This window comes from Microcaecilia unicolor, chromosome 3 (assembly GCF_901765095.1).
Source record: "Microcaecilia unicolor chromosome 3, aMicUni1.1, whole genome shotgun sequence".
Taxonomy (NCBI): Eukaryota; Metazoa; Chordata; class Amphibia; order Gymnophiona; family Siphonopidae; genus Microcaecilia; species Microcaecilia unicolor.
Window position 1 is genome coordinate 307,828,060 of NC_044033.1, and position 12,785 is coordinate 307,840,844.

At 49.4% G+C, this 12,785-nt stretch overlaps 1 protein-coding gene across 3 annotated transcripts in view; it reads left to right on the top strand.

The window, feature by feature from the left end:
• SLC11A2 (solute carrier family 11 member 2) overlaps positions 1 to 12,785 on the top strand; it is a 319,640-nt gene that overhangs the window by 154,199 nt on the left and 152,656 nt on the right. For all 3 annotated transcript variants that reach the window (XM_030198289.1, XM_030198288.1, XM_030198291.1), the window contains one exon: positions 1,480 to 1,599. In XM_030198289.1, the coding sequence (XP_030054149.1) occupies positions 1,480 to 1,599 (120 nt within the window). The remainder of the gene's footprint in view (positions 1 to 1,479; positions 1,600 to 12,785) is intronic.

Here is a 12,785-nt window from a genome sequence, read left to right on the forward strand (position 1 = left end):
GTCCCCTTCTCCCCTCCCCTTCTCCTGTCTGTGACCCCCACCCCAGTCCTCTTCTCCCCTCCCCCTCCCCTGTCTGAGACCCCCAACCCAGTCCCCTCCCCTCCCCCTCCCCTGTCTGAGATCCCCACCCCAGTCCCCTTCTCCCCTCCCCTTTTCCCCTCTGAACACCCCCACCCCAGTCCCCTTCTCCCCTCCCCTTCCTTCTCCTGTCTGAGATCCCCACTCCAGTCCCCTTCTCCCCTCCCCTTCTCCTGTCTGTGACCCCCACCCCAGTCCTCTTCTCCCCTCTGAACACCCCCACCCCAGTCCCCTTCTCCCCTTCCCTTCTCCCCTCCCCTTCCTTCTCCCGTCTGAGATCCCCACTCCAGTCCCCTTCTCCCCTCCCCTGTCTGAGATCCCCACCCCAGTCCCCTTCTCCCCTCCCCTTTTCCCCTCTGAACACCCCCACCCCAGTCCCCTTCTCCCCTCCCCTTCCCTTCTCCCCTCCCCTTCCCTTCTCCCGTCTGAGACCACCACCCCAGTCCCCTTCTCCCCTCCCCCTCCCCTGTCTGAGATCCCCACCCCAGTCCCCTTCTCCCCTCCCCTTTTTCCCTCTGAACACCCCTACCCGAGTCCCTTTCGCCCCTCTCCTTCCCCACCTCAGTCCCGTTCTCACTACTGTCTGAATCGGCGAAGCAGCATCGCAGGCAGGTCTGCCCTGCTTGTAAAAATCAAATCTCCTTCTCCTCGTCTTGACGTCGACTCGGGCCTTCCAATCAATCACTATGTCCCGCCCGCCCTCGCGGAATTTACCTTAGAGGAGGGCGGGACATAGTGATTGATTGGAAGGCCCGAGTCGATGTCAAGATGAGGAGAAGATTTGATTTTTTTCACAAGCAGGGCAGGCGAGGCGCTGCCTGCGACGCTGCTTCGCCGATTTTTGTTTAAAGGAGGCGGCGGGAGCGGAGCACCCCCCACCCACTGGCACCCGGGGCGGACCGCCCCCACCGCCCCCCCCTTGGTACGCCACTGTGTCAGAGGCATATGTACACCACCTTCTCTCGCCAGCCACCTCAGGCTCAGCTCCAGTGTGCTTGGTCCCATCAACAGTGTGTGTCTAAGGCCCCTGCTACTCCCCAGTCAGTTGACTACAATGTCCAGGTCTCATTCATGTGCTCTTCCTCCAATGTGATACAGGATATTTCTGCCTTCCTGTCATTTTCTTCCACTTACTATGGTTGTCAATTAACTGAACTTTGTTGCTTTTAGCATTCTGTTTTCACACTGTGCCCTCACTTAAAAGCCTTCTCTGTACTGTGTATCTTCTCTCTCCTCCCCTCGCTCCCAAAACCATGTCAAGCAGCTGACCAAGTAAATAAACTCTGGTGCTCAAAAATTTGTGCCTCAAGAAATTGCTTGGCCTATAAGGTGCCACATGCCTCTGATGTTTTTCTTAACCTGCTATGTTCTTTTTGTAAGTGCATGATATTTCTTTTTCAGTTGCTATGGGTTCTGTTGACTGCTACTGTTATTGGTCTTCTCTTGCAACGACTGGCAGCCAGGCTGGGAGTGGTGACAGGACTGCACTTAGCTGAAGTATGCAACCGGCAGTATCCTAAGGTAGGATCCACCCAGCATGGAAATATCTTCAATGCAAATAGTGTCCTATAGTGCTGTTCAAAATACCAAAGCAGAGTATAACGTTTCTGTAGGAGGTGGCAAAGTATTGATTTTGAGCAGACTAACAGTGACATCTTTGGTGTGAAATGAGGAAAGATTGAGGTAGTGAAGCTCAGTGTGTGCTTGACTAGAAAGGAGGAGTGGTGGTGATGAAATCTAAACAAGGCTGCACTGCTGGCTCCACATGAAATTTCAACATAACAATCTGTTACACCACAGATATATACTCTCCATTTTTCTTTTTTTCTTTTTTTTTTTTAAGTAATGCTTATTGTGAAACAGTACATTTCAATACAACTCAGCAACATTCTGGTCACATTGTTAAACAGTATAAATGAGTAGTTTCAAAATAGTTCCATTATCCTTGCAAATCTATATTTCAACAGTCCATTCTGTTTACTTCTTAGACGTAATCTCCTTTATTTTTTCCTCTTTCAATCTTTCATCCTTTCCCTGTCTTCTGCCCCAAACCCCCTCCCTTTCTGAGTCCAGCCTCTTATCTACATAGACCTGATGTAAGAGAAATACCATTTCCAATTCATTTTATTGTTGGAGGAGTGGCCTAGTGGTTAGGGTGGTGGACTTTGGTCCTGGGGAACTGAGGAACTGAGTTCGATTCCCACTTCAGGCACAGGCAGCTCCTTGTGACTCTGGGCAAGTCACTTAACCCTCCATTGCCCCATGTAGGCCGCATTGAGCCTGCCATGAGTGGGAAGACGCGGGGTACAAATGTAACTAAAAATAAAATAAAATCTCACTTCGTAAAGGTCCTGGATGTTTTCATCCGTAAGTCCCTGGATTCTATAAATGGCGTGCAAAATTGTTTGCTATCCCGAGATGCATGTACAACTAAATTGGCTAATGAGCCAAGTAGCACCAATAATGAGATGCTAACAATTATTGGCGTTAATTGGCATCAATTTGGATTTGTATGCGCATCTTGCTATATGCTATTCAATAAAGACCTGCATACAAATCTTATATGCATGCAACTGAAGAGGAGGCTTGGCTATGGGAGGAGCATGGGTGGGTCAAGGGCATTCACTAAGGATGAGCACAGTATTATTGAATACTGGGGATCTGCGCCTAAATTATACATCAGTATTTTACACCAAGTTTCAGTTAGTGTAAATCCTCGTGCTCAAAATTTCGCGCAGAAATCGTCTCTAAGTTCCCAACTCAGAGCGCTTTTCTTGGTGCCATTTTATGAGCACATTTACTGAATTTAGTCCGTGATGTATAAATGGTTTACAGTTTTCTTCAGACTTGTTTGATATTTAACTTACAGCAATAATCATTTCCCTTAAGAATACCTTCTTTAATCATATTGGATGTTGTTGTCTGGTGCCTGTTTCTTTCCAGGCTGCTGCATTTTTACTTTCTCCGAGGACAAGCAGGCTTATAGATTCTCACAAGTAGGTGATGCCGACCCGTGTCGCCCGTTCTGGGACTTATGAAAAGCATAAGTAAAGCTTAGTAGAGCGAGAGACGCGCTCCACTGTATATGTGCAAGTGCCTTCCCGCCTGCCAAAAGAATGTGGTCTCCTCAGTTCTTTTTCTACCACGGTGAAGAGAGGGCGTGCTTTTTTACCGTCTCCTCGCATCGCTTGGTCCAAAAGAGCTTTTTTTGTGCCTTTTGGCAATTTATTTTCCATCCTTAAATTGTTCCCACTTGTGGAACCCCTTTTTTTTTGTCTTTCCTTTATATTTTTAGTTTATTTTGCCTGGTTTTAAGTTTCCTTTCTTTTTCGTCGTCTTTCGGCCACTTTTAGGCATGGACTTTGACCGGGATTTCTCCCTTCATTTTTTGCCATGCCTTGCCCCTTTTTCAGGCACCATCGCTTCGTCTAATTTAGCCGATGAAGTTTTTTTTTCCTTTCCATATCCATGAAGGTTCCCAATGACTAAGTGCTGTACCTGGTGCAATCAGATGATCTCTGGGAAGGACACCCATTCTTGGTGTCTGGTGTATTCAGTGTCTTGGGCCCGATCATAGCCCCACTAACTGTGTTATCTGTTTTCACATGAAGAAGAGGACCCAGGTTTCCAAAGAGGCTCAACGAGAGAGGATTTTTGAAGCCAAGTCTGTTTCCTCGACATCGGCATTGACGTTGAGCATTGCACCGGCATAGAGAGTGTTGGTAAGCATGGCTGCTGCTAAACCCTTAGACACTGGGAGCATTGAAGCATCAAGTGGGTCTCCACCTGCTTTGAGGCCTCCTGCTCTGTGCTGGGCTCCTGGGACCGTCCATCGTCTGATCCGCCCCGAGGTGGCATGTGGCTTTGATGTCATCCTCATCAGCACCAAGGAGCTTTGGTGACTCTCTTCGGGCGAATGCCAAGAAGCATCATCATCGATTGTGCTCGCCACATGGTGCTGGGAGTTTGATGCATCAGTCTCCCAGCAGCCAAGACCCAGATCTTGTATCAGCCCCAGCAGCTCTGTAACCTGCGCCTAAACTGGCACCCCAGCTTTTCCCAGTGTCAGCCCTCGAGTACATCTGGGCTTTGCTCCCTGAACTGCTGGATGGCCTAATGCAATGATGTGCATCGGCATCAGGGGTGCTTGCATCTACCCTGCCTACCATTGTGGCCCTGCTTGGCCTTCAGCCTGCAGTGTGTCCTCTGACACCAATACCACATGTGGTTCCGGTGTCGACTGCCACCCAAGCCAGCACTCCCTTGACATCGGTGGAGTAAGCTTGATGCCATTTTCAAGGACATAGTTCCTCCATGTTGAGGCAGGTTCTGTCTCGACACTCCTATCAGGAGGTATTGTCTGACAGTGAAGAGGAGCACTCATGGGATTCAGAGGAGGATCCAAGGTACTTTTCCTCTGATGAGTCCTATGGAATTCCCTCTGAACCCTCCCCTCCACTTGAAAGGAAAAAGTCTCCTCCAGAGAGTCTTTCATTCCCTTCTTTTGTTAAGGAAATGGCTGATGCCATTCCATTTCCTTTGGAAGTGGAGGACGAGCCCAGAGCCAAGATGCTTGTGGTCCTGGACTACATGTCTCCCCCTAGGGAGGCAGTGACTATCCCTCTCTACAAGGTACTCCAGGAAGTCCTTGTTATGAACTGGGAGTCCCCTCTCTCGGTCCCAGTCATGGCCAAGAAGATCGATACCATGCACCGGATCCAGAGTACACCTGGTTTGGACAAGCCTCAGTTGCCTCAATTCCGTGGTGGTGGAATCCGCTCTCAAAAAAGCCAGGAGTTCCAGGGACTATGCCTCGGTACCCCCAGGTAGAGAAGCTAGAACCATGGATTCTTTTAGGAGGAAGATGTACCAGTCTTCAATGCTCATCTCCCAAATACAATCATACCAGCTCTTCACGAGAGTTTACTTGTGAAACTCGATTCGCATGCTGTCGGACCTGGCTGAGATGCTCCCTCCAGAGCAGGCCGAATCAATTCGCCAGTTAGTCAAGCAGCAGAAGGCATGTCGAAAGTTCTTGGCCAGGGGCACTCGACACTTTTGATGTGACATCCAGGATCTCTGCCCAGAGTATAGCAATGCACAGACTCTCATGGCTGTGCATTTCTGACTTGGAACATTCTGTTGAGCAGAGGTTGGCGGATGCCCCATGCAGGGGAGATAAACTTTTTAGAGATGAGTTTGAGCAGGTTGCTGACCAAATCAAAAATCATACTGATACCATCTCTTCTCTCTCCTGCCGGGCGCCTTCTGCATCTACCTTCTCAGTTACGAGGACTTTTGGCAAGCCATGGAGGAATTCCTATTACTATCAAAGGCGCAGGTACATCCCTTCAGCTTGCCAGCCTTCTCGGGCTCAACCCCAGCATGCTTGTTCACATCAACAACATGCACCAAAGGCCCCTGCAGTTCCCCAGGTAAAGCAAGGGGCGAGCTTTAGACTGACTCCAGCAGAGCATAGCCACAGTAAAAGTGTCTGTCCCGGAAGACTTGCTGGTCGGGGGGAGGCTGAAGTTTTTCCATGAATGGTGGCCCCTTATAACCTCTGACCAGTGGGTACTTCAAATAGTCCGTCTTGGATACACTCTCAACTGGTATAAAAAAAACCTCCAAATTGCCCACCAAGAGCTCATTTATTCAGCTCTCAGAGCAGACAGGTACTTGCAGAGGAACTCTCAGCCCTTCTGAAGGCCCATGCGGTCGAGCCCGTTCCACCAGGGGAAGAAGGGGTGGGGATTCTATCCCAGGTACTTTCTTGCACAAAAGAAAGCGGGGGGATGCGTCCCATCCTAGACCTAAGGGCCCTGAACAAATTCCTAGTCTGAGAAAAGTTCAGGATGGTTTCCCTGGGCACTCTTCTACCAGTGATTCAGAAAAACGACTTAAAGGATGCATATATTCACATCCCGATACTTCCAGCCCACCGTAAGTATCTTTAATTTTGGCTGGGAACAGATCACTACCAGTACAGCGTGTTGATTTTGGCTTAGCATCAGCGCCCAGGGTCTTCAGCAAATGTCAAGCGGTAGTTGCAGCATCGCTACACAGAATGGGAGTCCGAGTCCATGTGTTCCCGTATCTTGATGACTGGCTGGTAAAGAGCACTTGTGTGGATGGTGCTCGGGAGTCCATGCGGATGTCTGTTTGGGTGCTCAAGCTACTAGGATTCGTTTTAAACTACCCAAGTCCCATCTTCGCCCTGTCCAGTGATTGGAGTTCATAAGGAGTCCTGCTCGATACACAGAGATGAGAGCAGACAGTTGTTGCACTCACTTCCAAAGTTTGAGGCTCTCAGCTGGTCACAGCTCGGCATATGTTGAGATTGTTGGGCCATATGGCTTCCACAGTGTATGTTACTCCTATGACACGTCTTTAAATGAGATCAGCTTAATGGACCCTGGCTTCTCAGTGGTATCAAGCCACAAGGAGCCTGGAAGTTGTCCCAAGTGTTCCCAGAGCTCATACGCTCCCTTCAGTGGTGGTCCATTCAATCCAATTTGACTCTAGGACTTCCATTCCAAATTCCTCAGCCACAAAAAGTGCTGATGACGGATTCTTCTCTACAAGGATGGGGGGCTCATGTACTCATGCAGATGGGCTTCACACCCAAAGTGTTTGGTTCACCCAGGAAATGAATCTTCAGATAATCTCCTGGATCTTCGGCCAATCTGGAACACTGTAAAGGCTTTCAGACATCAGCTGTCTCATCAAATTGTATTCATACAAACAGACAATTATGTTACATTGTATTACACCAACAAGCTGTGTGTCAGGAGTGCGTCCGGATGTGGCATTGGTCTCGCCAACATGGCATGTTTCTTCGAGCCACTTACCTGGTGGGCAAAACCAATACCCTGCCCAACAGACTGAGCAGGATAATGCAACCACATGAATGGTCTCTCAATATGGGCATTGCCCGCAAGATCTTCCGAGCGTGGGGCACCCTCTCGGTGGATCTTTTTTGCCACTCAGGTAAACCACAAGGTCACTCAGTTCTGTTCCAGGCTTCAGGCCCATGACAGACTAGTGTCAGATGCCTTCCTCTTCAATTGGGGGACAGGTCTTCTGTATACATATCCTCCTATACCTGTAGTGGGAAGACTTTGTTAAAACTCAAGCAAGACCGCAGAACCATAATTCTGATTGCACCATACTGGCTGCGGCAGATATGGTTCTCTTCTTCTGGAGCTATCCTCCGAAGAACCGTGGATATTGGAGTGTTTTCCAACCCTCATCATGCAGAACGAGGGGGTCTGTTCTACACCCCAACCTCCAGTCTCTGGCTCTCACAGCTTCGATGTATGTTGAGAGCCTAGAATTTGCTTCCTTGGGTCTTTTTGGAGGGTGTCTCCCGGGTCTTGCTGGCTTCCAGGAAAGACTGCACTAAGAGGTGTTATTCTTTCAAATAGAGAAGGTTTGCTGTCTGGTATGAGGGCAAGGCACTAGATCCCCTTACTTGCCCTACACAGACCCTACCTTCTACATCTAACAGAGTCTGGTCTCAAGACCAACTCTGTAAGAGTTCACCTTAGTGTAATTAGTGTTTATGAACATGTAGAAGTTAAGCCCATATCTGGACAGCCTTTAGTTGTTAGATTCATGAGAGGTTTGGTTTTGTCAAAGCCACTGTCAAACCTCCGCCAGTGTCGTCATGGGATCTCAACATTGTTCTCACCCAACTGATGAGAGCTCCTTTTGAGCCACTGAATTACTGCCATCTGAAGTACTTGACCTGTAAGGTCATTTTTTTGTTGGCTGTTACTTCAGCTCATAGAGTCAGTGAGCTTCAGGCCTTAGTGGTGGATGTACCTTATAATAAGTGTCATCACAACAGAATATTCTCCGTATTCACCCTAAGTTCCTGCTGAAAGTGGTGTCAGAATTCCATCTGAACCAGTCGATTGTCTTGCCAACATTCTTCCCCAGACCTCATGCCTATCCTGGTGAAAGCAGCTTGCACACCTTAGATTGCAAGAGAGCATTGGCCTACTACATGGAATGGAGCAGGCCCCACAAACAGTCCACCCAGCTTTTTATTTATTTTGATCTCAACAAGATGGGGGTTGCCATCGGGAAATGCACCATTTCTAATTGACTGGCAGATTGCATTTCCTTCACTTATGCCCAGGCTGGGCTGGCTCTAGAGGGTCATGTCACGGATCATAATCAGAGCCATGGCTGCGTTGGTAGCCCATTTGAGGTCAGTTTCCATTGAAGAAATTTGCAAAGCTGCAATGTGGTCTTCAGTCCACATATTCACGTCACACTGTTGCCTTGAGCAGGATACCTGTTGCGACAATCGGTTCGGGCAGACAGTGTTGCAGAATCTGTTTGTTTGGGGTCTAGAATCCAACTGCAACCTCCTAAGCCCGTTTTATTGTTTTCCAGACTGCTCTCTCATTCAGATTGTATATAGTTTCAGGTTAATCTCTTATGTGTCCTCGTCCTTGCGAGGCCTAATTGACCAATGTTTTTGGTGATCCTGGATGCTAGGGATTCCCCACTTGTGAGAATCTGTAAGCCTGCTTGTCCTCTGAGAAAGTGAAGATACTAACCTGTAGCAGATATTCTCCGAGGACAGCAGGCTTTATAGTCTCGCAGTCCCTCCCACCTCCCTTTGAAGTTGTCTCCTTTATTATTTACTTTTATTTTTGCTGTAGTATAAAACTGAGGAGACCGTATTCTTGCAACAGGTGGGAAGGCACTCACGCATGTGCAGCGGAGCGTGTCTCATGCTCAACAAAGCTCTACTTAATGTTTTTCATAAGTCCCAGACCGGGTGACGCAGGTTGGCTTCACCCACTTGTAAGAATATAAATCCTGCTGTCCTTGGAGAACATCTGTTACAGGTAAGTATCTTCGCTTCTCTGAGGACAAGCAGGCTGCTTGTTCTCACATGTGGGTCGGCATTCACGACAGCCCAGGAAACAGCAAATTTTTCTACAGCAAATTTTAAAAGTTTTGCCAGAGCCTTCTGGCGTGTGAACCGCACATGCGTGGGATGACTTCCCGCCCGTCACGTGAGCGTTCCCGCCCAGTTTTTTCTTGTCCGCGGTGAGGTGAAGAGGTTTTTCCCTGTTCGCTTCGCGGCCCAGGAAAGAGCGTCTTGGATGATTCTTTTTATATTTCTTCTTTTCTTTGATAGTTATTCGTTCTTCTTTAAAAAAAAAAAAAAAAAAAACAGTATTTTTTCTTAGTTTTTGGCACTTTCTAAGTTTTCTTTCTTTTTGACGCAGCCAGCCTTAGGCCGTGCGGTCGGGATTTTCCCCTTTTGTGCCCTTTCCTTTTTTGGCACGATCGCGTTGTTTAATTTCGCTGAAGCCGTTTTTCCTTCCATGTCATCGAAGACACCCAGCGGCTTCAAACATTGTACTCGGTGCAACCGGACCATCTCGGGTACCGACACCCAGTCTTGGTGTATCCAGTGCCTTGAGCACAACCATAGCCTAGCCGCTTGCAGTCTGTGTCTTCGCATGAAGAAACGGACCCAAGCGTCTTGAGAAGCCCAACGAGAGAAGCTTTTTGGGGCTCGGTCTGGTCCTTCGACATCGGTACCGAGGTCAGTGGCGTTGACATCGACATGGAGGGACGCATCGTGGTCGGGAGCGAAGGCAATGGCTGCGGAACGACCAACTCTTGCTGGGAGCAGTGAGGCATCGAGTGGGTCTCCACCTGTCTCGAGGCCTCCTGTTATGCAGGCCCCCCAGGACCAACCTTCGTCGGACCCAGCCCCGAGGAGACTTGAGGATTCCACGTCTTCCTCATTGGTACCGAGGAGTCTCGATGACGGCCGTCGAGCAAAGGTGAAGAAGCACCATCATCGTTCTCCTATGACACAAGGTGCTGGGAGCTCTGGGTCGTTGAGGGATTCAGCACCCAAGAAGCGTCGGCGCCGAGAGGATCGCTCTCCCTCTATTCAGCAGGTGCCGATGCGTCTGTCTAGCAGCCCGGTACCTGCTCCCGAGCCTCAACAAATTTTGCCACCAGCTCCTTTACCGACCCCGCAGCCTTGTCCGACGGCGGCTCTAGACGAGCGCATCAGGGCCCTGCTTCCAGAGCTTCTGGAAGGGTTGAGGCGCCAGTCTGCTTCAGTTTCGGGGGTGCTTGCTTGCGCCTTCCATACCATCTGCTACAGCGGCATCTGGCCTTTCGCCTGTGGTGAGGTCTCCGACCTTGGTACCGCCTGCGGATGTTCCTTGCTGGGGGGATAACGTTTTTGATGAGAAAGTAGAGGATCTAGTTGACCAGCTCAAGAAGCACAATGATGCTATGGATTTTCTCTCCCGCAGGGCGTCTTCTGCTTCTACCTCCTCATCTAGGAGGTTTTTTGGAGGGAAGAGGAGTGCTCCCTTTACCTATGCTAGGCATAGGTACACTCCTGCTTCTCGGCAGCCTACTCAGGCTCAGTCCCAGCGCGCTCGTTCTCATTAACAGTGTGTGCCTAAGGCCACTGCGGCTCCCCAGCAAAATCAAGGGACGGGCTTTTGATTGGCTCCAGTTCAGCATAGCCTAAGTTAACATGTCCGTACCAAACGACTTGCCAGATGGGAAGGTTTAATGTTTTTCACCAAGGGTGGCCTCTTATAACCTCCAACCGGAGGGTTCTTCAAATTGTCCGGTTAGGATACACCCTCAATCTGGAATCCAAGCCTCCAAATTGCCCACCGGGAGCTCAGTCCTACAGCTCCTAGCACAAGCAGGTACTTGCAGAGAAACTCTCTGCCCTTCTACAGGCCCAAGCAGTCGAACCCGTTCCACCAGAGGATGAACGACTGGGATTCTATTCCAGGTACTTCCTTGTGCAAAAGAAAACAGGGGGGATGCGTCCCATCCTAGACCTAAGGGCCCTGAATAACTTTCTTGTCCGAGAAAGTTCAGGATGTTTTCCCTAGGCACCCTTCTTCCCATGATTCAGGAAAACGATTGGCTATGCTCTCTGGACTTAAAGGATGCTTATACATACATCTTGATACTTCCAGTTCACAGGAAGTATCTTCGATTTCAGCTGGGAACACAGCACTTTCACTACCGTGTGCTGCTTTTTGGCCTGGCGTCTGCACTCAGTGTTTACTAAATGCCTAGCTGTAGTCGCAGTGGTGCTACGCAGGTTGGGAGTGCATGTGTTTCCTTATCTCGACGATTGGCTGGTGAAGAGAACCTCGAAGGAGGGTGCTCTGGAGTCCATGCGAATGACTATTTGGGTGCTAGAGCTACTGGGGTTCGTCATAAATTATCAAGTCCCATCTCACCCCAGTCCAAAAATTGGAATTCATTAGAGCTCTGTTGAACACTCAGACAGCTCAAGCTTATCTTCCTGAGGCAAGGGCGGACAACCTTCTGTCCCTGGTGTCCATGGTTCGAGTGTCTCAGCAGATCACAGCTCGGCAGATGTTGAGACTTCTGGGGCACATGGCCTCCACAGTTCATGTCACGCCCATGACACTTCTACACATGAGATCAGCTCAATGGACCATAGCTTCCCAGTGGTTTCAAGCTGCGGGGGATCTAGAGGATGTAATCCAACTGTCCACCGGCTTTCGGAATTCTCTTCAGTGGTGGACGATTCGATCCAATTTGACCATGGGACGACCATTCCAAGTTCCTCAGCCACGAAACGTGCTGATGACGGATGCATCTCTCCTGGGGTGGGGAGCTCATGTAGATGGGCTCCACAGTCAGGGAGCCTGGTCCTTTCAGGAAAAAGGTGTGCGGATCAACTTCCTGGAATTAAGAGCGATCTGGAATGCTCTAAAGGCTTTCAGGGATCAGCTGCCCAACCAAGTAATCTTAATTCAGACAATCAGGTGGCCATGTTTTACACCAACAAGCAGGGGGGCACTGGATCTCGCCCTCTGTGTCAGGAAGCCATCCAGATGTGGCTTTGGGCTCGCCGTCACGGCATGTTTCTCCAAGCCACTTATCTGACAGGCGTAAACAACAGTTTGGCCGACAGGTTGAGCAGGATAATGCAACCTCACGAGTGGTCACTGAACATGGGTGTAGTCCGCAAGATCTTCCGAGCGTGGGGCACCCCCTCGATGGATCTTTTTGCCACTCAGATCAATCACAAGGTCCCTCAGTTCTGTTCCAGACTTCAGGCCCATGACTGACTAGCATCAGATGCCTTTCTCCTTCATTGGGGAACAGGCCTTCTGTATGCATATCCTCCCATACCTCTAGTAGAGAAGACTTTGCTGAAGCAAGACTGCGGAACCATGATCCTGATTGCACCCTTTTGGCCGCGTCAGATTTGGTTCTCTCTTCTTCTGGAGTTGTCCTCTGAAGAACCGTGGAGATTGGACTGTTTTCCAACCCTCATCACTCAGAACGAGGGGTCGCTTCTACATCCCAACCTCCAGTCTCTGGCTCTCACAGCCTGGATGTTGAGAGCTTAGAATTCGCTTCCTTGGGTCTTTCAGAGGGTGTCTCCCGAGTCTTGCTTGCTTGCAGGAAAGATTCCATGAAGAGGTGTTACTCTTTCAAATGGAGAAGGTTTGCCGTCTGGTGTGACAGCAAGGCTTTAGATTCTCTTTCTTGTCCTACACTGACCCTGCTTGAATACCTTCTACACTTGTCGGAGTCTGGTCTCAAGACCAACTCCATGAGAGTTCACCTTAGTGCGATTAGTGCTTACCATTGCAGTGTAGAGGGTAAGCCTATCTCTGGACAGCCTTTAGTTGTTCGCTTCA